This window comes from Lynx rufus, unplaced genomic scaffold (genome assembly GCF_022079265.1).
Source record: "Lynx rufus isolate CCGP_SWC_20201006 ecotype Redwood Valley unplaced genomic scaffold, mLynRuf1.p SCAF_5, whole genome shotgun sequence".
Lineage (NCBI taxonomy): Eukaryota > Metazoa > Chordata > Mammalia > Carnivora > Felidae > Lynx > Lynx rufus.
The window spans coordinates 64,274,963-64,299,828 of NW_025814867.1; the positions used below are offsets into that span (position 1 = coordinate 64,274,963).

The 24,866-nt window shown below is 40.2% G+C and overlaps 1 protein-coding gene across 5 annotated transcripts in view; it reads right to left on the reverse strand.

Annotated features, from left to right (window-relative positions):
• Positions 1-492: 492 nt before the first annotated feature.
• The window catches only part of PLD1 (phospholipase D1), a 203,859-nt gene continuing 179,485 nt past the window's right edge, over positions 493-24,866 (reverse strand). For all 5 annotated transcript variants that reach the window (XM_047098660.1, XM_047098658.1, XM_047098661.1 and 2 more), the window contains 4 exons: positions 23,311-23,445; positions 16,013-16,166; positions 7,745-7,862; positions 493-5,658 (listed from right to left, as the gene is read on the reverse strand). In XM_047098660.1, the coding sequence (XP_046954616.1) occupies positions 5,434-5,658; positions 7,745-7,862; positions 16,013-16,166; positions 23,311-23,445 (632 nt within the window). In that variant the 3' untranslated portion in view covers positions 493-5,433. The remainder of the gene's footprint in view (positions 5,659-7,744; positions 7,863-16,012; positions 16,167-23,310; positions 23,446-24,866) is intronic.

The following is a 24,866-nucleotide window of genomic DNA, read 5'->3' on the forward strand; positions in this document are numbered from 1 at the left end:
ACCCCAGCACTCCCACTGGCTTTGCTCAAATATGTGCTTATTAGAAGCTGGGTTGGTCTTTTATTTTTTTAATTAAAAAATGTTTTTTAATGTTTATTTTTGAGAGAGAGAGAGAGAGAGAGTAGGGGGTGGGCAGAGAGAGAGGGAGGGAGACACAGAATGCAAAGCAAGCTCCAGGCTCCGAGCTACTAGCACAGAACCTGATGTAGGGCTTGAACCTATAAACCGTGAGATCGTGACCTGAGCCACACAGGCACCCCTGTCTTGGTCTTTTAAAAGAAATTCGCCACATCACTACATCATCATACCTCATAGGTGACAGAGGCCTGGGAGTTGCAGAGGATGCTGAGACTCTGAGGCTCACCTTCATGGGGACCCATGACTGTTGTGTGGGGTAGGACTCCACAGACACACATTTCTGTCTCAAGGTCAGACTTGAGACAAAAACCTCTGTGCAGAATGAGGAATCTGCAAATGAAGGGACACTGCTGATTTCACACTTTGAATTATTTAATTAATGAGTATTTACATTTTTAAAAAAGCAGTTAAGGGACCAGGTGTAGAGAGCATTGATTGTGAGGCAGGGAATGGATACACATATCATTTCCAATGCTTCACAGATGGAAAATTCAGGGGAAATTGAGTCTCCTGAGTTCATGGTTCTCATTCAATACAAATCCTTCAGCCTATCCATCGTCTTTTTTTTTTTTTTGAACACTTGAGTTACAAACATTGTCACCCATGTATGACTATAAGTCCTCAGCTGGGAGAGGCCTGCTTTAGCTGACAACATCTCTTTCCAGAACCAAAAACCATGTGATTTTATTCTTGGAAGGACTTGACCTTGTTCTTAGAATAAATCCATTGTCATATGTTGGGCTCTGGGATAGGGAGACTTGAAAACCTTCTTATGGAAGAGGTTAAAACTCATCCAAATCTGCTTGGTTGAGGTACTCTGTCTGGACATTCTCTGCTCTCTCTGGAGGAAGGATCAGCAGGCTCTTCTTAAAGATGGTGAATATTTTAAGATTTGTGGATCATTTGGTCATGAATGCATGTAAATGAATGGACATGGCTGTGTTCAAATAGAGCTTTACTTACAAAAACAGGAGGCCCCGCTTGGTTTGCCAAGTGCTGCAGTAGAGGTGAGGCTCGGAGCCTGAGTTCTGTCCAGAATATCTAAATGTTCTGAATGGATGTCCACTGCCAAGTATGTTTTCTGTGTCAGTAACATGTGCTCCAACTGCAATACTTCGTTATGAGGTTTTAGAATAGTTTAGGAGAAGATCTGTACCTTTGGCCCAGACTATTTTGTGTGAAGGATCCAAGTAGATATACATTAGGAGGGCATGATGTTCTATTCCCTAGTGGGGAGCAGAATTAGGGTGACATTCACTTATGTGCATTTATCTAGAATAAAGCGAGCAATTATAGTTGCTTGGGGATAGGAAAGAGTAACTAAGCCTGGATTTTGGTTGAATTGCCATCCTAGTCTCTGACTTTACACCTTCCAAATGATCAGCATGACAAATTTTCATTTATCTTGTGTTTGATTACTTTTTTTAAGTTAAAAATTAAAAATAGTATTAGGGAAAAAAATAACCTGTAAGAAATTAAGCGATAAAATGTTTGGCTCCTTTCATGAATGCTTCCAATCTCAAGTCAGAGTCTGTACTATCTCACGTGTGAATTGAATGCCATTAGGAATCATTTTATGGTACCTGCCCACCCCCCTAAAAATAATGTAAATTCCCTGACTTTTCACCTGCAACTTTTTGAGAGATGTTGATGAATTCCTTTTCCAGTGAATTTCTAGATTCAAGAATTTCTCAACGCTCATCCATTTTAAATTTCCAAGCTGCCAGTAGTAATTGGTCTCAGAGGATCTTGCAAGGAAATAAAAAATATATTCCTAAGCACACTTAAAGTCCTTTAGCATTTGCTCGTTTTATACAAGAGAGAGTAGAGAGGGATGAAAAGATGTGAAGGATCCTCTTTACCCTGCTATAGAGGGTGACAGACATCAGAAAAGGCTCAAGTGCCACATCAGATTGGGGATGTTAAAAAGAACGATTACCTCTGTTAAAAAAATAATAATATTTTGTCAGTCACTTAAAAGTAGAAGTTAAAATGAAGATTCGTTGTGGAGGCCTAATTTTTTTTTTTTCCCGGAAACTCTTTCCTTGTCCTCTAAAACGTTTTACATAATAAGGAGGTGCTCTGCATGGGGCCAGAGGCTGATGGAAGAAGGAGTCAGGAGACACAGAAAGAAGTGTAGGTTCTTCAAGTCTACACAAATTTATTCGCAGATGGTCTTAATCTGCAGAAAGGCTTCTCAGCTTGCCGTTTTCCTCTGGGAGACTGTTCGTTCATGATATATTACAATTGCTCAAGTTATTACATAAGAGATTAACTCTTCATGTTTTTGACTACCTAGAGATGAAATTTTTTCCAAAGGTGTTAGTAAAATAAAACCATTATTTTGTATTACAATGTGCCCCTCAATTATCTAATGGCCACCTCTCCAAGCCTCTGCATGATGCATCAGAGCTGAGAGTTAAGAACATTCCAAGGAAGGGTAAATCACTGAGTGGACACTTAATACAGAGCAAATGCCTGCATCAGACCTGCTATGTTGAGTATCCTCCAACAACTAAGCTTGGATAACCTGAATAGCTTTGCTAGCTACCCTACTTTCTACCATTCGTTTCGTATGATCAGAGGATTTTTTTCCTTCTTGAAAACAAAATTATTACAGAGATGATCAGAGTATTGGGTACAGCATTTATAGGTGCTTCAGAGGATTACAGTCAATTTAAAATGTTGAGCAGATTCATAAAATGTTGAGCCTTTGCAAGGCTTTGAATCCTTTGCATTTTAAAGTTGATATCAGGTATTGCAATGTTAAAGTATTTGAACTTCTATTAGGTAGTAGCGGTGTCGGGATGGTGGGTAATTAGGCCGTGCAGTACACCTCGTGTCCACATCCCATGTGACTTCTGCAGAATGCTGCGCTATGTAAGCTGCTATTGCAAATAGGCAACTATTGCGTGGAATGTTCCATAAGATCCGCCAAGTAAAGCCGGTAGCCTCCCATCTTTGCAGATAAACATCTTGCCTTTGAGGAGATGCAGGGGAAAGAAAACTTGCCACTGAAACCAACAGTAAGATTTCTTGTCTGAGACTCCATAAATCTGTCATTTCATTAGCTCTCCCCTCGACTTCGTTGATTCACCTAACAAAGAGTTACTAAGCCCCTCCTATGTGCCAGGTACTGTTTCAGCTCTGCAGATACACTAGAAACAAAACACAGCAAAGTCCCTGCCCCGTGGAGCTTACATTCAAGCAGGGGGAGACAGATGAGCACATGAGTACATCACACGACATCTCCTGCCTGAAATCTGTTTACTGCATCTCCTTGCATTTGGACAATGTTGAAGTCAAGGGAGAGGCCAGTAATGAACCACAGCAATTTCATTAGTCCTGCCTTCACCATCTCTCAGTTGAGTGAAACTCAAGTGAGTCCTTCAAACAATCTGGGCCTCAGTTTCCTCATCTATAAAATGGGGAGAGGATGGCTTATGTGATTTTTTTTAAAAGAGAAGGGGTGCTTTTAGGCTTTTATTTTTCATGGTGTTAAAGGAGCATCTTGCACAAAATCAAAAGCCAGCATGTTGACTGTTCTACAGTTTACAAAATATTTAAAAGTAAACTATAAGACATCCTTAGGTATTCCATATACACTCAGCACTTCCAATGCCAATCTAAACTTCATAAATAGCAAATGTCTTATGTACAGCTGCTATAGAATGAAGTCATTTTTCACCATCTTCAGCTATCTGAGAAACTATTTATTCATAAAGCACAGTTCTACCTCATTGGTCTGAAATGTTCTCTGGCTGTGAAATCCTTTTGTGAGTGTGACACTCTCTCCTACCCACCCAGATTATTGACTTTGTGCTCCTGTTTAACCTTTTCCATTGGCCTATTAGCTCCACGAAAATGGATTGCCTCTTTGAAGAATGGCTCAAATGAGGTTCTGCCCAGGTAATCCATACGTGTGTGATCAATGCCCCTACACCATGTTTTATGAGCACAGGCCTTTTGGGAACCTATATCAACTCTTTAGGCTAGAAGAATAGTTCTGCTTTGTAAAATTAGAGCTATGGTGTACCAAAGGGCATGCTAGAATTCAAAAAGGAAAAACGGGTTTCCAGAACAATTCATAGACCAGGATGATGTGAATTAATAAAGATCCTAACCTCTTTAGAAGCCTGGTGGAATGTTAATGTATATTGAATAATGCAAGTTAAGTAGCACATCTTTTGCAATCAATTAATTTTTCTTAAAGAAGATAACATAGCTGGAGAGCTGAATGTCAACTAAGGTTAGGCTCCTAACTTATTAATGTGGTAGGAGTTATGAAGCCTCTGATTCTCTTGAAAGACAAAATGCATTCACTGGTCTGATTTTCAAATGCATAAACTCAAATTTCAATCAATCCAGCAGCCAAGGATGATAGGACATTTTCCAGGACTATAAGAAATCTCCTCTTCTTGTCTGAATCAGATCCCTGCTGACACCTTGGAGGTTTCTGAAGGCTGCATGCTCTGAGTTTTATCAGTTGCTGTGTAATGAAATATCCTACATATGTTTTCAAATTTGATCAGGTGGGCCCTATCACAAGAACATATCTTGTCACTGCCTTTGGAGGCAAAGTGAAATCTCTGCCTCAATAACCAAATTTAATTCCTTCCTATTCCTCTGTGGTGTTAAGATCTATAGTGTCAATGTTATCAGAAGTGCCTAACATGGGCTGCTATGTACATAGCATCTGCCCTGTGCCTTCAGTCACTGAAAAGGAATAAGGCCCACATCTTGGGTGGGTAAACACTATGACTTCAGGATCAGATGGGCAGGGGTATCTCAAGTAACCTTGAAGAACCTGGAAGCAGCCTCACAACATCTTCTATTATTAAACGATGTCTCAAACAGTATCTGTATGCACTATGAAATGAGGGCAGGTCCAGCAGTCACCAGCTGCATAAATGAAGGTCAGAGGAGAACAAAAAGGTTTAGACAATTTTTGGCCACCTGGATCACAGGTACAGGTAAATTCTTGTTAGTAAAGGAAATGCATTTTGATGTACATCATGGAATTTGAGTATGTGTTTAAGTTGTTGAGCATACGCTACCATTAAGAATGCAGTCCCTTTTTACAAGGATAAGCACGAGGAATTATAAAGCCCACCTGATGTTCGGTATCCTTCTATCAGTAGGACTACAGCCCTGCCCAGCCAATCCAAAGGGTCTGTGGGATGGATACAATAGTGCATCGGGGCTGGCTTTGGCTGTGAGGGTCTCCAGAAAGTCACTGTGTGTGCAGTGTACCTTTCAAGGTGGGAGTCCTTGAGCTGCAAATGAATAGAACCCTTAAGTCCAAACCTCTGTGGGCACTATGGCTTCTTTGGTTCCAACGGAAGGCAGTAGGCTTTCTTCAGACAAGAAATAAAAAGGGAATTGCACCAAGAACCCACGGATCTTTTTCAGTTCTTCCTCAGCTCTAATGGGATCCTCCTTTGCTAATATGGGCTTGCTAATAAAGTCTCTCAATTGAATTAAATTGTGTACTTCATCATTGGGAAGGCACCGGAACACCTGATTAAAACACAAATGGGAAGAAACTAGGTCATAAGTCTAAAAGGAAAGATATCCCCTTATGGAAAAATACTAATTCCAACAGACAAAATCTTTGCTTTATGAAACACGTATTAGTTTTATGCTACAGCACAGACCTCACTGAAGAATTGCTTCTCTTATTTGCTCCAAAGAAACTACTAGATTTGTTTCCATCAAAAAAAAAGTCATAGATAGATCCTTCTATATGATCTACACAAGTCATTGACTTCAGGATAAAGTCAAGCTAGTGGTACAGGAATTCCACTGATGTTATTCCACACTAAGGTTAAGTTTTTGGATAATATGGATAATAATTCCCCCAATTTCACTGGAGGTTCTGCTCTAAGAGGAAAGTTGCATATTATATTTTCTCTTAGCTTTTTATTTTCAAAAATGTTCATATCTGTACCTGTATGAAAGTTATCAATTGCACACTTATTTTGCTAATTGAAAATGAGCTTCATATATAGAATACTTCCCTCCTGAACACTTCAGCATGTATTAAGGATAAGGATGCACCTATATAACCACAATACCATTCTCATGCCTCAGAAAATCAATTCCAAGTCATTTAAGATATAGTCCATATTCAGATTTCCCCTATTATTATTCCCTAAATGCTTTCTATAGCTGCTATCCCACCCTCCCCCCAAGGATCCAAACAAGGCTGTGCACTGCATTTTTAAAATTACATTAAAAAAAATTTTAATGTTTATTTTTGAGAGAGAGAGAGAGAGAGCGAGCTCGAGAGAGGAAGGGCCAGAGAGAGAGAGGGAGACACGGAATCTGAAGCAGGCTCCAGGCTTGGAGCTGTCAGCACAGAGCCTGATGCGGGGCTCGAACTCACAAACTGTGAGATCATGACCTGAGCCAAAGTCGGACGCTTAACCGACTGAGCCACCCAGGCGCCCTTAAAATTACATTTTAAAAGATTCCATGCACATGACCTATTTGATCATGGCCTTGAGTCCTCAGTATGAAATAAGGCTATGTAGATTGTCATGTTTCATTAGGAATGATGAATTCTCCATCCTAGAAGGGACTCTGGCAGTCATGAAGAAGAAAAACACATTCTTATGCAACTTCTGAAAGATGGTCAGTGGATCTCAGCTTGAATATTTTCTGTGACAGAAAACTGGCTACTTCATGAAGTAACCTGTTCCACTGTTGGACACCTCTTGACTCTTCTACATTTTTTTTTACCATAACCATGGACAAAATTTACCAAAAGATACATTTGGCTTCCCTAACATATGGAGCTGGTTTTAAAACGCCCTTCCAAAATGAGAGCTGTCCAACAGAGGAAGTGTTTCATTATTAATAAATTTCATCATAAGGATGGATGCCATTTACTATGCACTATGTGCTAACTGCATTTAAAAGACTATTCTTTATTTTCATAACCGCCCTATCCCTCTCAGTTTATAGAAGAAAGGAGGGCTCAGAAAGTCAAATCACTACACACAAAATTGTATCACCAGCAAGTGGGCGAGCTGGGTTGTACCCCAGTCTGACTCATTTTAGGATCCCATCTGCTTCTTTTCTCTTTGTCGCTAGACATGTCCAAAGGCTGGATAACCACCTGCTAAGGATGCTCATGATGGGATCCCAGCGTCAGATCAGAGATCAGAATGTCACTAATGTCTCTTTGAAACCATAATCCATGATACTTTTTGGCTTTGTTTTTCAATGTCTACAAAGAGGTATTTTATTACAACTTGGAAATGTACCAGTTTTTTTTTTTTTTTAATTTTTTTTCAACGTTTATTTATTTTTGGGACAGAGAGAGACAGAGCATGAACGGGGGAGGGGCAGAGAGAGAGGGAGACACAGAATCGGAAACAGGCTCCAGGCTCTGAGCCATCAGCCCAGAGCCCGACGCGGGGCTCGAACTCACGCACCGCGAGATCGTGACCTGGCTGAAGTCGGACGCTTAACCGACTGCGCCACCCAGGCGCCCCTTACACTCATTAAGAATACTCTGTCCCAATAATATGCAGAAATAATGACGTGCTTTTGTGACGTGATTCAATTAAAAAAGGTGGCGGTGATATGCAAACCTCACCTTATCATAAATTGTAGCATTTCGAGCTGCCGTTGCAACCCATACCTCCTTGAAGAATTTGTCACTCACTGGATCCTGAATGTTTTCGCTTGGGTCAGAAAGATAGCCAAGGACAACCCTGAAATACAAGCACCCTGTGAAATGAGTAACTGACATAAAGAAGTTTGCAGCAGGTATTGTTTCAAATAGTAATGCAATTCAGGCACTCAACCAGAGAAGTCCATTTTTTTTTTTTTAAAGAAAATCAAAGAAGCCATTAAAACTGTGTGTGTGTGTGTGTGTGTGTGTCTAAAACCTTAGCTGCAAAACAAAACAAAACAAAACCTAAGTTGATGCTTGAAAGTCTTAACTATTGGATAGACAGAAAGACCTTAATTTAGTTCCAAGAGAATCCTTGGAATTTGGCCTAAGGGGGTGAAAACCTTGGAGAATAGGGTTAGCATTCAAGACATGGGCCAGCAAATGTGCTAAACCCTTTCCAAGAACTGTCTCAGTAAATCCTCAATAATCTCATAAGGAAGTAACTATTATTATCTTCATTTTACAAATAAGGGAACTAAGGCACAGAGAGGATAAGTAATTTGTTCAAGGTCATACAGCTGGTAAGCTGCAGATCTGGGATTCCAGACCATCTGACTCCAAAACCTGTGCTCTTAACCACAATGATGTATCCCTTTCTCCTCCCTCCCTCCCCTTTTCCCTCCCTTCTCCCCTTCCTCCCTTCCTCCCTTCTCTTGGGCCAAGAACAATGCCAAACTCTAGGGTACAGAAATGAATACAAAAGATGTGGAGCCTTTTTGGGTAAAGTTAAATTTAATGGGGAAGACCAATAATGAATAAATAGTCATCCTTAAAAAGAATGAATGAAAATACTGAGTGTGCTTTAAAAGCATGAGATGGGAGTAGTCAGGGGGTGTTCCCCCACTCTTCCTGTTTACCTGACCCCACCTCCTGGTCTTTTAGGATTTGGTGCAAGTCTCCCCCTTGATTCCTGGCTTCCCCTTCTCTCATCTCCCATTTTTCTCTTTCAGTCCCCAGAAATGTGAATCTTCTTCTGCTCCCCCACTGCACTTTACCTATGCTTTGTTTTATCAGAACACCTGCAGTCCTTTATACACTTTTTGTTTTTAGCAGCTCTCTGTACCACTTCTAGCATGTGAATTCTTTAAGAGAGCATGACTTGGCTACTCTCATATCCCCAGAGTGCCTGGCAAAAAAGAAACCACATACTAGATGTTGTCTGACTTGATCCTATATAAGCGGTGGTCTAGAAATAACAAGAAATTCTCAAGCAAAGCAAGCTAAGTTTTAGAGGTTGTATTTGAAAATGATAAAAGCCCCTGTGTTTATAGAAGGCCCTGGAGTAAAAAAACAAAAACAAACAAACAAACAAAAAACATTTACACCTCAATCCTGTGAGGCAGATGGCACAGGGTTCCCATTTTGCAGACGGGAAGCTAAAGTTTGGAGACATACTACTAACAGAGCGAGATTTCAAACGGAGTCTAAAGCCCTTTCTCACATGCCTGATAGGTTCAAAGAAGATCAAAAAGGCTAGTGTTACATTGAAAACAGAAGTAAAGAAATAGGTCTTAGAAGGACTTTGTATTTTACACTGAGTGAAACTGGGACAGATTGCAAACACTGGAGCAGAGGAGTGGCAGGACCTGATTGACATATGAAAACACGGCTGCTGTATTGAGAGCAGGGCAAGGGTTGCAGCAGGGAGGACACTTAGGACTTCCTGCAGTAATCTTGGTGACAGATGATGGTGGCCTGGGCGGTGGAGAGGCAGGCAGAGCCACCAGGTTTTACTGATAAAGTAGACGTATGACGCGGGAACAAGTGAAGCATCAGGGATGACTAAAAGGGTTTGGCTTGGGGGAGCCTGGATGGCTTAGTCGGTAAAGCGTCCGACTTCAGCTCAGGTCACGATCTTGCAGGTTGTGAGTTCGAGCCCTGTGTCAGGCTCTGTGCTGACAGCTCTCAGCCTGGAGCCTGCTTTGGAGTCTGTGTCTCCCTCTCTCTGCCCCTCCCCTGCTCATCTCTCTCTGTCTCTCTCTCTCTCTCAAAAATAAACATTAATTTTTTTTTTTAAAGGGTTTTGGCTTGAGTAACAGATGAATGTAGTTGCCATTGGCCGACATGGGGACTTCTGTTGGTAGGGCCAGCTAGTGGGAGAAGACCAGGAATTGGATTTTGAACCTGTTGCGACTCCCATTAAACATTCATGTGGTAATGCAAAGTAGGCAGCTGGAGAAACGAATCTGGAGTTTGGGAGAGAGGGCCTGGCTGGAGATAGAAATTTGAGAATTGTCCTCATATTTATGTTCATAAAGCCGTGGGACCTTAACTGAGTTTACCAAAGGAGTGAGTATAGGACCTGGTATGCCCCAACGGTGGGGAAGAGGAGGAGCACCCAGGGAGCCTGGAGAAAAGCCACGATGTCATGTCCCCGAACCATGGTCAACTGTGTCAACTTCAGAGGAGAATTGACTGTTGGATTCAACACTGTGGAGGTCATTCTATTGTCACCCTCTCTGTATTTAAATATATGTAGATTTACATCGTCATTTTTTTAAATTTAATTTTATTTATTTTTTTAATTTTGAGAGAGAGACAGAGAGCAAGCCGGGGAGGGGCAGGAGCCAGTGAAACAGAATCCCAAGCAGGCTCCATGCTGTCAGCACAGAGCCCGATGCAGGGCTCGAGCTCACGAACCAGGAGATCATGACCTGAGCTGAAGTCAACAGTCAGATGCTTAACCAACTGAGCCACCCAGGTACCCCTATATCATCATTTTTAATAGTTGCAAAATCCCATAATGTGAAATTTCTTTAACCGATTATTTTATTATGGCCTTTTGGATGGTTTCCAACTTTTCATTATTGGGAGCAACTTTACAATGAACATAATTTATTCATCATGCAGAATCCTTTGTGAATTTGTATGATTACTTCACCAGGAGAAATTTTAGAATTAAAGTTTACTTCCAGAAAGGCTGTTCTGGCACATACACTGTAACTGTGCAATATGTTCCCCAGTCATCTCCAACTTTATTAACTTCTGAAAAAGCTCAGCCAGGTTTACGGGGATAAAAGGACATCTCTTTTTAGTTTCAGTCTGCACTTTTCCCACTGTATAAAAATTCTGTAAAATAAATGGATTTGGCACTATGGGCTCACTAGGATTTTTAGGGTTTTACAACCTCAAAATTTTATGTCTACTTCAAATAATGTCTCCTTCAAACTACATAGGAATAACTTTTGAAAAAAAGGATCTAAGGGGTGATGTTTGTACACAGATGCCGGCTGTTCCTAAGACCCAAAGCAAAATGCGACTGCACCACATTTGAAAGCCCGTGCAAGTTATGACAATGTATCACTTATAACAATACCTTTGATGGGGATCAGATACAACCAGCTGAAAACTTGGCCAAAAGAATATCTCTGTGACTTTGCTTTTAAATGAAAACAAGAGGTGACACAATGTGTCCACCAAGGTATCCGTTTAAGAGCTTGTTTGTAGAATACGTATTTAAGTAAGTCTACAATAGGTCATTTTTAATGATTTTTTGTTTTATTTAGAGAGAGAGTGCACGTGCAGATGCATACAAGTGGGAGAAGGGCAGAGAGAGGGAGAGAGAAAGAAAGGGAGAGGGAGAGGGAGAGGGAGAGGGAGAGAGAGAGAGAGAGAGAGAGAGAAAGAGAGAGAGAGAGAATCTCAAGTAGGCTCCATACTCAGCACAGAGCCTGACATGGGGCTTGATCTCACAACCCTGAGATCATGACCTGAGCTGAAATCATAACCAACTGAGCCACCCAGGCTCCTATAACAGATTGTTTTTAGTAATAAATTATTTGTCCTGTCAGTTTTTTAATTATAAGAGATTCATATTACAATGCACAGTAAAAACACTATGAAGTCTTCTGGATATTCTTTTGAGGACTAAGGTTTGACAGAAATCTAGTCTGATTTAATGCTGGTGTGTATCATGGGAATTATTTAATGTTTGTTTATGCATCAGTGGGACAGGAAGAAAACTGCAGAAAATAGTTCCTGTTCTTTCCATTCCTCACGTCTATCACTTTAAATGATTCTGAGCTCTACTTGTGTGGATAATGGTTCCTGTTGAGTGATGGTTACATCTGTAAAGTTGGATAATTTTCTAGGACTTAATGAACTGTTCAGCACATGGCTGTGACATTAAGTGCAGTACCCTGATGTTTGGCTCTATTTAAAATTGATTTCACATTGAAATGTGTCTCTCTATTTCTATTCAAAAATAACCCAGATGGAAAATGGATGGAAGCTGCAATTTTGTGTGTGTGTGAGAGAAAATGGCTGTGCTCTAGGCCCCAATATTATCTTTGAGAACATTTCCTAATAAAATCAATCAAGGTTTTTTGTGGTGCTTTATACTATATTATCTGTGTTTGCCACTGGGACAACGTGAAAATGATTGTTCAAGGACAACTGCTTCTCTAAGACGCTTTGAAAATTGTCAGAAAAATAAAAGCACCTAAGAATATATTTAACACGAAATGCATAGGATCAGCACTAAAAAGTTAAAATAAAACTCTAATGATTACTGAAGAGCAATGACCCCAATAATGAAAACCTTAGAGCTTTATTAAAGAAAAATCCGAAAAGAATTTGAAAAAACTGAAGCTTATACATTGTTCTTCAACAGGATGACTCAACACTATGAATATGTCCATTCTTTTTACATTAATCTATAAATCTATTGTGTCCTCAACAACAACAAAAAACTTGAAGAGAATGTGAATAAGTATTCTCAAGTTCATGTGGAAGAGTAAATGTTTAAGAGCAGCCAAAATTATTCTGCCAAAGAATATTGATTTGGGAAGTGGGGTGGCAAGAAGCAGTATTCAAGTGCCCAGCTACAATTAAAGCGGTGTCACGCTGGGACAAGTAAGCAAACTACATTATCATGTAGTGGAGAGACTACAGGTAAAGTGAGGATTTATAGCCTTGTGATGTGTCATAAGGAGGCACTGCATGTCAGAGAGGCAGAGAATACTGCAGATCATTTAGTTCTGGATCAACTGGTAGGTTGGGAGGAAAAGTTAAGAGTCGCTACCTCATTTCTTACATGAAAATAAGCTACCGAGGTTAAATGTAAAAAGCAATATCAAGAACTAGAAGAACATATAGTATTTGATCTTGGGTTGGGGAAACCATACGAAGCATGCAAGAAAAGGAGGGGGAGAAAACCTGTTAGATTTAATTAGTAAGAATTGAAGTTTCCCACAAATACTCTCAATATGATTTGAAGGCAACTGACAGATCAGATTTGCAACCAATGTGACAAAAGAATTAGCCTCTTATATACTTACGTTACTTATAAATCATTCAAAGAAAGGGAAACATTTCAACAAAATGGGCAAAGGACACGAATAGGCTAGGTAATTTCCAGTGGAACAATTACAAGAACAATATGGCTAATGAACATTTTTTTTAAAAACCCTCAAAAAATGCAAACTAAAATAATGAACTTCCATTTGAAATCCAACAAATTGGCAAAGATTAAATAAAATAATAGAACCCAGTGATGGTAGAGACAGGAGCAATGAGCCCTCTAAAGCATTACTCATGATAACAGCAAGAAGTTAGAGGGTAAAGGAAACAGCACATTTCCTTTGATTTGAAATTCCATAGTAAGGATCTAGTTAAGGAAACAATTAAGAAATTAAATCAGATTTTGTCTACGAAAATACCCACCTCATTTATTTATTTTAAAGACTTTATTTTTAAGTGATCTCTACACCCAATGTGAGGCTTGAGCTCGCAGTCCTGAGATCAAGGGTCGCAGACTCCACAACTGAGCCAGCCAGGCATCCCTATACCACTTTTTCATATCTGTGAAAAACCTGCCTATCAACGAGGTCTTATTATGTAGAAGAATTACAGCATATTCATATGATGTAACACAATGCATCATTAAATGTTATAGAGGAATACTTAATGACACAGAAAAGTGTGTGTAACATTATTTAAATAATAAAGAACTTCATAGGACTGTAAGATTCTAATTATGTTTTAAAAAAGAAATACACAATAGTAATATATATGTACAGAACAAAGTGGAATGATATACAGCAGATGTTAAAATTGCTAGCTCTGGGCAGTGGGATTACAGATAATTTAATTTTCTTTTCTTTACATTTTTTTTACTATTTATTTTTGAGAGAGAGAGAGAGTGTGAGCACGAGTCGGGGAGGGGCAGAGAGAGAAGGGGACAGAGGATGCGTCGCGGGCTCTGTGCTGACAGCCCAATGTGAGGCCCGAACTCACAAACCATGGGATCAGGACCTGAGCCAAAGTCGAACACTTAATGGACTGAGCCACCCAGGCGACCCGATGAATTTAATTTTCTCATTGCTCACCTGTATTTGCCAAATATTCTACAACAAAAATACGTTGTAATCAAAACCACCTACACCTTTTTAATTATACCTTTAGAAAGTTATAAAGAAACTCACCACTCTAAAGAGAATACTTCAGGGGCGCCTGGGTGGCGCAGTCGGTTAAGCATCCGACTTCAGCCAGGTCACGATCTCGCGGTCCGGGAGTTCGAGCCCCGCGTCGGGCTCTGGGCTGATGGCTCAGAGCCTGGAGCCTGTTTCCGATTCTGTGTCTCCCTCTCTCTCTGCCCCTCCCCCATTCATGCTCTGTCTCTCTCTGTCCCCAAAATAAATAAACGTTGAAAAAAAAAAATTTAAAAAAAAAAAAAAATAAAGAGAATACTTCAGTTCCCATGGAACTGAAAAGACATTTGTTTCTAGCTTACACGAAGAAATATTTGCTTCCTCATATATGCTGCAGTAGGCAATCAATGGGTTAATTAACAGGGTACTAATTTTAATCTCTTCTGCACGAAACAAAACAAATTAACATTAGAAGCTAATTGAAATATCAATGGTTTGGGAAAAAAAAAATTACTGGCAAAACAATTAGTAACAAAAGCAATAAAAACTGTTAAGTAGTATTGACAGTCAGATTTTGAGGGATGGATTCGCTGAGCTCCTGGGGCAGAGAGGAGCAGAATGACCCCTCTCTGGAACTGAAGCTTATCTTGCTTCTCAAAAGCCAGAATCTGGACGGCGAGGTACCAAGGGAGTGGCTGGCAGCATTTTCAGGGAGCGAAGGACTCATTATGCGCCTATCTACAAGTGAACCCGTTTCCAAGCTCAACCACTCATGCCAGAAAAACTTAAAACAGCAGTGCTGTGAAGCATAGTACGCTTTCCCCAAATAGCTTAAAGCTTAATCAGGGACACTCGCTGCCCCTCGCTGTGGAGGCCACAGTGAAAACCCATCTCGGCAGATACAGCTCTAGAATCATGGAAACGTGGGCTTACTGTAAAGGTCTTGGGATGGAAGAATGGTCAGGATCTTCTATTGACCATGAGCAGAGTGACGGGATCTGAGCTAGGCTCTAGAAGGATCGCTCAGACCACCTAGACTAAAGGGGCTGGGGTGAGACTAGTTAGAGCCCAGCACCAGAAAGTTCTCAGAAACATTAACCCGACGAAAAGACTCCTTTAGGGGCATACAGCCCTTGCTTCCCAGCCCAGTGTTCTCTTAGCTTGACCACAGATTAGTTTAAAACTCACATCTTCTTGGAGGAGATCAGGAATCTTTCATGTCTGCAGCTGAAGTTTCCACACTTTACTATCAGTAGTCACTGACACCCTCCTTTAACAATTTTTCTTACATCCCTGTATTATTGGGACTATTACAATTTTTAAAAATGGACTTACTTTAAAAACCTTAAATAGACACAGATGGGTTGACCCAACCTGGTCCTAAATCAATGAATAAATTTAAAATGCTATTTGTCTCAATTACACATAAAAATAATAAAAACAGGGGTACCTGGGTGGCTCAGTCAGTTGAGCGTCTGACTCTTGAGTTTGGCTCAGGTCATGATCCCAGGGTCATGAGTTCAAGCCCCATGTCAGGTTCCATGCTGGGTGTTCTCTCCCTCCCTCTGCCCCTCCCCTACTCATCTTCTATCTCTCAAAAGATAATAATAAAAAACTATTAAAATGGAGAATGTTTATGCCCCAGATAAAGTAATTTCTAACACTACTGGTGATTCACATCTCATATTCTGGGAGATGCTGTTTTAGACGAAGAATCTGGGGGATGATATGACTGCTAAGGGCAGGAGGTGGGGCTGGGTTTCAGCAAACACCACAGTGAAACCATGTAAGAAGGACACAGCTTTGGACGGCCCACCTGAAGCTCTGCAGCCGAAGTCCTTGGGCGAACCGGCCAGCTTGGTATTCTTCCCCATCCATTACTGAAGGGACTGTCTCTGTGTCCTGTACAATGACAGCCATTTCACTGTCACGCTTCCCCAGCATGCTTCGGTCGTTTATGTTGGCAGAGCCTATAAGGAGAACCAGTGACATGGGACAATATTCTCGTCATAGCAGACATGGTTGGTTGCCCTCCCCACTCAATTCTTCCTTGCTAAGAAAACCTTACTTTTGTTCAGGCTATCAAGAGATGCTGAGTTTTAGGAAGAGGAGGCCCGCCCTAACTCAGGCATGAGTCTTGATCAATCTAAGCCAGCCATGGTAATTTTAATGATTTTTGCCCGTGACTGGTTTAGGAATGAGCACTTGACACGATTGTAGCCAGTGTGACATGAAGAAAAGTCTGCAGGGGCTTCTGAGAAAGTGTATCTCCTTCTTATAAACAGACACCAGCCTGGAATGTGGTCTCTTCCAGCCTTTGGATATTCTGGTTTGAATGTTGGATAAAGACATGATGCCAGAAGCTGCTGCAGCCATTTTATAACCAAGAGGGGACAAGCAGACAAGTTGAAGATAGCAGAGCAGAATGAAGAAAAACTCTGGGTCTTCAAGCCACTGAACTAGCCAACTTTGTTGCCTTTTGGTGTGTAGAGTAATACATTTTCCTTATTGTCTCACACAATTCTAGCTGAGTTTTCATCTGGTGGCTCAAAGGATTCTAACTGATGTAATCATTAAGCACACGAAGAGAAAAGACACACCAGTTCAGAGTTCAGCCCAGTCAGCTTTTAGACTTAAGAATCAGACTCTGCAGAGTCTGATTACTTAACTCATGGTCATATACTTATGAATGTCAAACCCCAGAGTAGCCTCACAACTGAGAGAGTCCACTCTCAAATACGGATTATCATTAGTGGCTTTGGATTTAACATTCTCTTGCCTAACTTGTGTGGTATGCGAACAGCTTCTATCAACTTCTTTCCATGCTATTTTGAAATCCAAAGGAGCTGAGAATGTTGACTTTCACATGTGAAGGGCGAGTATTTTAATATTAGTTCAACCTGTGCTTTCTCCACTCCTCTGCTGTGTATTCAGAAACCCCAGCACGTTTTTCTGCATTCATCACTATGGATTCATGTTTTTGAATCCTTGAGATGGCCTACAAACTACAGAAGGAACCTGACCTTTTCTCTTCCTCTTCCCCTAGTCACACATGCCACTGCTTCTGCAGACACGGAGAAGGGTTGGACTGAACAGGAGCAGAGGCTACCCTCTGTGATGGGGACAGTCAGGGTATAAGGTGATAGCAGCCCCGCCCTGAGACCAAATGGCAGCATGTTGTACATGAGGAAAAGCTGGACCCTTCCTAAAGAGATTTTACTGCCATTTGCCACAATATCATCATGTAGTTAATACGGAAGTCTATGATAACTACGGAGGTGAATGGTGGTCCCATGGGGACCCTGGGTGACAAAGAAAGGATGGAGCAAGTACTTCACAGAAATTTGGGAGCACTATGGAGCTCTGTAAGGTGGGAACCATCGACACACTTTGTTTTGTTAGCAACAAATAGTCTTTTATGCATGTACTTACATTTTGATTTTTCTGTAAAATTTGTAGCCATATCCTTGGGCTTCACAGTTGGCTCAGCATTAATTTGGACAGAGTCATTTAACCTTTTCCAGCTTTAATATGATCTTTCATAAATCAAGATCATAATACAGATCTTGTAGGGTTCTTGTGAGAACTAAGTAAGACTATGTGAAAGAATTCAGTAATCTATAAACTGCTCTACAATGTTTTTTTATGTTTATTTATTTTGAGAGAGAGAGAGAGAGACAGAGAGAAAGCATGAGTGAGGGAGGGGCAAACAGAGAGGGAGAGAGACAGAATCCCAAGTAGGCTCTGCACGGTCAGCACAGAGTCCGACTCGGGGCTTGATCTCACGAACCGTGAGATCATGACCTGAGCTGAAATCAAGTGTTGGCCGCTTAACCGACTGAGTCACCCAGGTGCCCAAAACCATTCAATTTTTAGAGAATGACCTTTTTCTAAGTCTGCTTTTTAGAAAACATTTTAAACATTGTGATATATAGCAAAATACAAAAGAATATATGCAAACATGTATGTACAAGTTAAATATGCATATATGCACAATTTAAATGTATCCATATGTAGATAATCTTTTGAGATTTGCTTCTTTCATTCAGTTTTATGTCTTTGGGATTTATCTGCGTCTAATAGTAATGCATTATTTTCCTTGAATGAGCACAGCAGGACTTATTTATTCATTCTACTGTTGATGGATGTTTTGGGTTATTTTTAGTGTTTTTCTATGATGCACAAACACTCTACATAGCGATCTGTTTCCTGTTGTGCACACGTGGGAGTTTACCAGGGCTCCATAGGAGTGGCGTCCCTGGTGCTCCAGCTTTGTCAATACCTGGATTGTCCAACTTTTACATTTTTAAAAGCGGTTCTTTGTGTCATATTAATGCAGATGAACGTCTTTTCCTATGTTTATGGGCCTCAGGTATGTCCTCTTTGGTGACATGCCTATACAATTCCTTTGCCCGTTTTCCTTTGGATGTTTTTTCTTATTGATTTATGGTAGTATTTTGTAGGTTTTGAATATTGTGTTGCCATTATCCTTTTTTCAGTTTATGGCTTATGTTTTTATTCTCTTTAATAGTGCCTTTTAATGAATAAGGTTCTGAATTTTAATGCAGTTGGGTTTACCTGTCTTTTCCTTTTTGGTTTGTGTTTTAAAAAGTGTCTTGGGGCGCCCGGGTGGCTCAGTCGGTTGAGCATCCGACTTCGGCTCAGGTCATGGTCTCACGGTTTGTGGGTTCGAGCCCAGCGTCGGGCTCTGTGCTGACAGCTCAGAGCCTGGAGCTTACTTCAGATTCTGTGTTTCCTCCTCTCTCTGCCCCTCCCATGTTCATGCTCTGTCTCTCACTGTCTCCCAATAAAAAATAAACATTTTTTAAAAAATAAAATAAATAAAAAGTGTCTTGTTTGAGAAATTGTGGATCTTTCTATGGGAGGCAGAAAAATGGCCCCCAAAGATGACTGTGTTCTAATCCCCAAAGCCTAGGAATATGTTATGTTACACAGAAAAGGGGAATTAAGGTTGTTAATCAGCTGGCCGTAAAGCAGGGTGATTATCCAGGTGGACCCAACACAGTCCCAAGAGTATTTTTTTTTAATTCTTTCTGTTTTTAATGTTTATTTTTGAGTGTGAGAGAGAGAGCGCATGTGTGAGTGAGGGGCAGGGAAAGAGAGGGAGACGCAGAATCCGAAGCAGGCTCCAGGCTCTGAGTTGTCAGCACAGAGCACAACGTGGGGCTCGAACCCATGAACCACGAGATCATGACCTGAGCCGAAGTCGGACGTTCAAGCGACTGAGCCACCCAGGCACCCCTCACAAGGGTCTTTAAAAGTGAAGAGGATTCAGAGGGACATGTAATTAGAGAAGTTTGGGCTGAGACTTTTGGGAACTCTCGGAGAGAAACAAAGTTGCTGCTTCCAAGGATAGAGGAAGAGGGCCACTGACAGACTCTAGCACTGGAAAAGGCAAGGAATTAGCTTCTCTCTTGGAGCCTCCAGGAAGGAATGTAGCCCTGCTGACACCCTCATTTTAGCCCAGTGAGACCCACGTTGGACTTCTCATCTACAGAACTGTTGGGTAATAAATGACCACTAAGTTTGTAGTCATTTGTTTTAGCAGTCACAGACAACTAATTCACCAATTCTACTCTGTTTTAGCTGATTTGTTTTATCTCTCTTTTTTTAATGTTTATTCATCTCTGAGAGACAGAGAAAGACAGAGTGTGAGCAGGGGAGGGGCAGAGAGATGGGGAGACACAGAATCTGAAGCAGGCTCCAGGCTCTGAGCTGTCAGCACAGAGCCCAACACGGGGCTCAAACCCACAAACCGTGAGATCATGACCTGAGCCGAAGTCGGATGCTTAACCAACGGAGCCACTCTGGTGCCCTAGCTTGTTTTAAAGGAAACCTGATTCTTCTACGGAGTCAACATGCACTACTCAGTACTTTTTACCCACTTGTGTTCTCTGTTCTTCCAGTTCAGAATTTCTCAGCTTGGACTGCATATGAGTGGCACCCACAAGGCTTTTAAAAATACTGGTGCCAAAAAAAAAAAAAAAAAAAATACCTTGATGCCTGTGCCCCAACCAGACCAATTAATCCTGGAATTTCCAGAAATAGGAACCAGTTTTCCCCCAGTACCCCTCCATCCCTTTATCCACTAAGGCACCTTTTTTAGGGGATCCATTTTACAGTAAATTGTAGATACGGATAAACGTCCCCCCAAATTTTATACATAGATTTTATTTGAGAGAGAATAGGAGAGAGAGAGAATCTTAAGCAGGCTCCACGCTCAGTGCAGAGCCCGACACAAAGCTCGATCCCATGACCCTGGGATCGTGACCTGAGCTGAAATCAAGAGTCTCAACCGACTGAACCACCCAGGCACCCCACTGATCTGTATTTTTAAAGCCCCCCAGTCAACTCTAATGCAGCCAGGGTTGGGATCTGTGGGATTAGGCTAAGTGTAGGCAGCCATTCAACTACATACTTTCCTCAGCCACTCTCAAGCCTGTCCTCTCAGGACTGATACTCATTACTTCTACATAGTTTCCCACCTACCAATCTCATTGACGCCTCTGGACCCTCTGACTCCCGCTCGGCAATACCCACTATGACGTTTCTGGTGTTAGGTGGAAAGAACACCTCCCTCCCCTTAGACCTTGAGCCCTGTGGGGCAGTGGCATTGTTTGATTCAAGTCTTATGTCTCCCCATTGTGCTCTGTAGTGGATTACACACACACACACACACACACACACACACACACACACACACACATTTCATTTAGTCAACACGATACTCTAATTCTAGTTAAGGAGAGCCTTGTTTTGTTTAGGAAAGCAAACAAAATGTTAGTTTGGTTAAGTGCCAATATTAAGATGGATTAGAAAAGTGGACTTGGTCACAGATTTCATGAGCAGCAGGGGCACTTAGGGCAAGGGATAATTAAAACTCCGCACAGAAGAGATCTGTAGTGCAGGAAAACAAGTATTTCCTTGTGAGGAATATGTGAGAATAAAAATTAGATGTTTTTCTTCTGTCAATTGTTCAATAACCCTGGCGTACTTTTGCCATGTTAGAAACTTTAGCCACAGGCTACTTTAACCTCTTTTAAGCTTTTAAATACTTGCTTAACACCTGTAAGTTATTTTCAACCTAACTTCTCAAACTCCTCTCTGAGAATTTGAAATACTGTTCTCTGTGTTATGAATTTAGAGCAGCAACAAACCTGCTTCTCTTAGAGTTTCCCCTGAGACAGAGAACACAAAGTATCTTTGGATTTTCTGTGGGGAAATCTGTTTTGCCCTTGGGGAAAGAGAAAAATCCAGCCCCTAAAGACTAGCAAGTAAGACCTCTTCAGACTCCCAAGGCCACTACTTTGGTTTCAAGAAAATGGGTAAGAATTATGTGCAAGACGGATTATTGCTAGCCTAAATAAACGGTAGCCTTGGAAAATTCACAGAACTTTCTAGAAAATAAGTCAGTTAAAAAACTCAACAAATCTATTTAATCATTAGCTCTGTTACTGCAAAGTACTCTTCATCTATACTTTTATTTAAAGTACAGCAGGCTGAAAGCCAAAATGAGCTTTAAAAGGAAAAAATGTACATCTGTCAATTTTAACTTCCAGACTTCTGAAATCTTGCTGAAGCAATCAACTGAATTTTATTTGGCTTTGTTTGTTTGTTTTTCCATTTCAGCAAACATCAGTACTCCTCCTCACCAACTGTCATTGACAAATTTAATATGAAAATATTCTGAGATTGCCTTCTGAAGAGCAAGGCCTGAGTCGCTTGGGGAAAATAAGAGAAACCTTGTTTATTGGGGGAATAGGAAAGACAATAAATCCCTGACGAGCTTTGATCCTAAGAGAGCAACAGAAAGAAGACACAGATATTTTTCCAAATGCCCTGGGTAAGTATTAAAAGAATGTGTGTGTGTGTGTGTGTGTGTGTGTGTGTGTGTGTGTGTGTGTGTCTACACATATATATGTATCACCACACTGTGGTCTATACATTTTCTGGTTTCAGAATTACTTTTTCTGTTTTTTCAACTCATATTGCAGAGAAGACAGTCTCATTATTCCTAGATATGAAGTTTTGTTTTTTATCAGTGGACGATAGGGATGGAAAAGGCATATTTACTGCCAAAAGATTTCAAAACACTCTACAACATTTAGTTTCTCAAAGAATAGGGAAGTACCTTATTATAGTGGAGAAAATACATTTTATACATTTTTTCCTGGAAATTTATTTTCTTGAGTTTTTATTTAAGTTCCAGTTAGTTACCATACAGTATAATATTAGTTTCAGGTGTACAGTTTAATGACTCAACACTTCCATACATCACCCAATGCTCATGACAAGTGAATTCCTTGATCCTATCACCTATTTAACCCGTGCCCCCACCCACCTCCCCTAGGGTAATCATCAGTTTGTTCTCTACAGTTAAGAATCTGTTTCTAGGTTTGCCTCTCTGTCTCTCTGTCTCTCTCTTGTTTTTCCCCTTTGCTCATTTGTTTTATTTCTTAAATTCCACACATGAGTGAAATCATATGGCATTTTCTTTCTCTGATTTATTTCACTTAGTACATGTAGATATATATATATATAGATAGATAGATAGATAGATAGATATGTGTGTATACATATATATACATATATATACACATATATACACATATATATATACATACATGAGAGAGAGAGACAGAGAGCTAGCACTTCTTTATATATATATATATATATATATATATATAGTACTTCTTTATCCATGCATCAGACAATGGACAGTTGGGCTGTTCATTTTCCCTCCCCATGTATTCCCCTCCAGCCCCCAAAATCTAGGTACTTAGATTCAAAATAAAAATAAGGAGGTAATAAAGAATTAATGAGAACAACTGATTACTATACTGCTGGGTTAAACCACTGCTCTGGATACTGTAATTTGCACAATGGTTATTTAGTTGCTCTGTGCCTTGGTTTCTTCACAGATGAAAACAGAGATTATTAGAAAGGACACAAGTGAAAAAGACTGCTCCAGAAATGTTTTAGATAACATGTTACAGTCCCTCTCAACTGCAAAGGAATCTTGGGAGGAAGAGAAAGAAGGATTTTTGCATGAAGTCAACCAGCAAGCAACACAATTAGAGACCATGTACTTACCAATAATAACAGTGTTGTCATCAGCAATTAGCAACTTGCTGTGGACATAGATGAGCTCAGTGACTAGGTTTCCTTCAAGCTCTGCATGCGTTCTAAGGCCACAGAATGATATGTAATTTATCCACTGATTGCCAACTATAAAGTAAAAAAGAAAGTATTCAAATGAATATGACCTAGCTCAATAAAGGCACATTACATTTTACTGTTTTTCAAAACAAATATACTCATTAAATAGGTGGTTAAGAATAGATTGTATAGTGTGTGTGTGTGTGTGTGTGTGTGTGTGTGTGTGTGTGTGTGTATAATATCAGAACTCACCCAGGATCTATTTTTGCTATCAGAGGAATCTTGTACTATTAATATGGATGGATACACATTAAAAAACCATACTGGAGTGTTTGCTATGAATTACTTTTTCTGAGGCAGTCAAAAACATATCAAATGTGAACATGTATTTTAATGATTGGATGAGCAACTACTAACGAGTGATAATTAAAGCAGAGCCAGAGTAGATAACCAAGACATCAGTGTCACATTTGCATCTACCTTGGTTCACACTTGCTGCAGCTTAAATCAGATGCAAAAATATTAATGCCTAAACTACTTGATATAGACATAGTTTGCAGCATTTTCAACACACAGCAGCAGTTAAATTTTATAGACTTTGTGTAAATAAAAATGTTGGCAATTGAATAACACTCCTTCTAAATCATTAAAATCAGGAAATGAAAGAACCTAACGACATTTGACTTTGGGGAATTTTCTCCAGAGCAAGCAGTACCAGGTTTGTACTTTAAAATGCTGCCCTCTCATCACATGAAGGCCATTCGTGTGATAAGAAGAAATGCATTCCATACCAAGCCAACCCATAACCATTATCCTGGCATGAATGTCAGTCACACAATTTTATGGTCCTTCTCCCACACAGCAGTTGTCCTGGATAAGGAAAGTCTTATACTAAGAATAAATGGAGCAGAGCAAAACCATCACGAATTCTAATAGAAAGAGAATATAATTTTTCTCCTTTAAGAGAATCTGAAGCATTCTAACAGAAACAATGGCAGTTCATGTTCTGTTTACTGAAGTTTCCATGTATTACTGATGCTTTCTATTATCCTGTTGATGTTACTCGGTATTTCTAGTAAATATGAGGGTCTCGGAAAGAAATTCATTCATAGGTTATATAGAGAGATTGGTCCATTTACAGATAACCCTTCCCTTATATATGTAAATAATATTGTAGCTTTGTTTGCCAAGAGTTGATGTGTTGATGTACTAGTACATGATGTGTAAGAGATTCGTTCCTAAAAAGTTTCACGTACATAAGATTTTGTAAATAAATTTCTTCCCCATTTGTTAATGTTATATTGGAAAGATGGCTCATCTAAAGCATCAACTCCTGAAACCTCTGATCCAGGAGAAAGAAGTATTTCCTCTTTTAAGCCTATCATACACATAAAATTCCTGGAAAATATTTCTAACATAACACCTAATATATTATTTTACATTCATTTAATCCTCCATTTCTTCTACTCTTATGGAGGTCTTATACATTT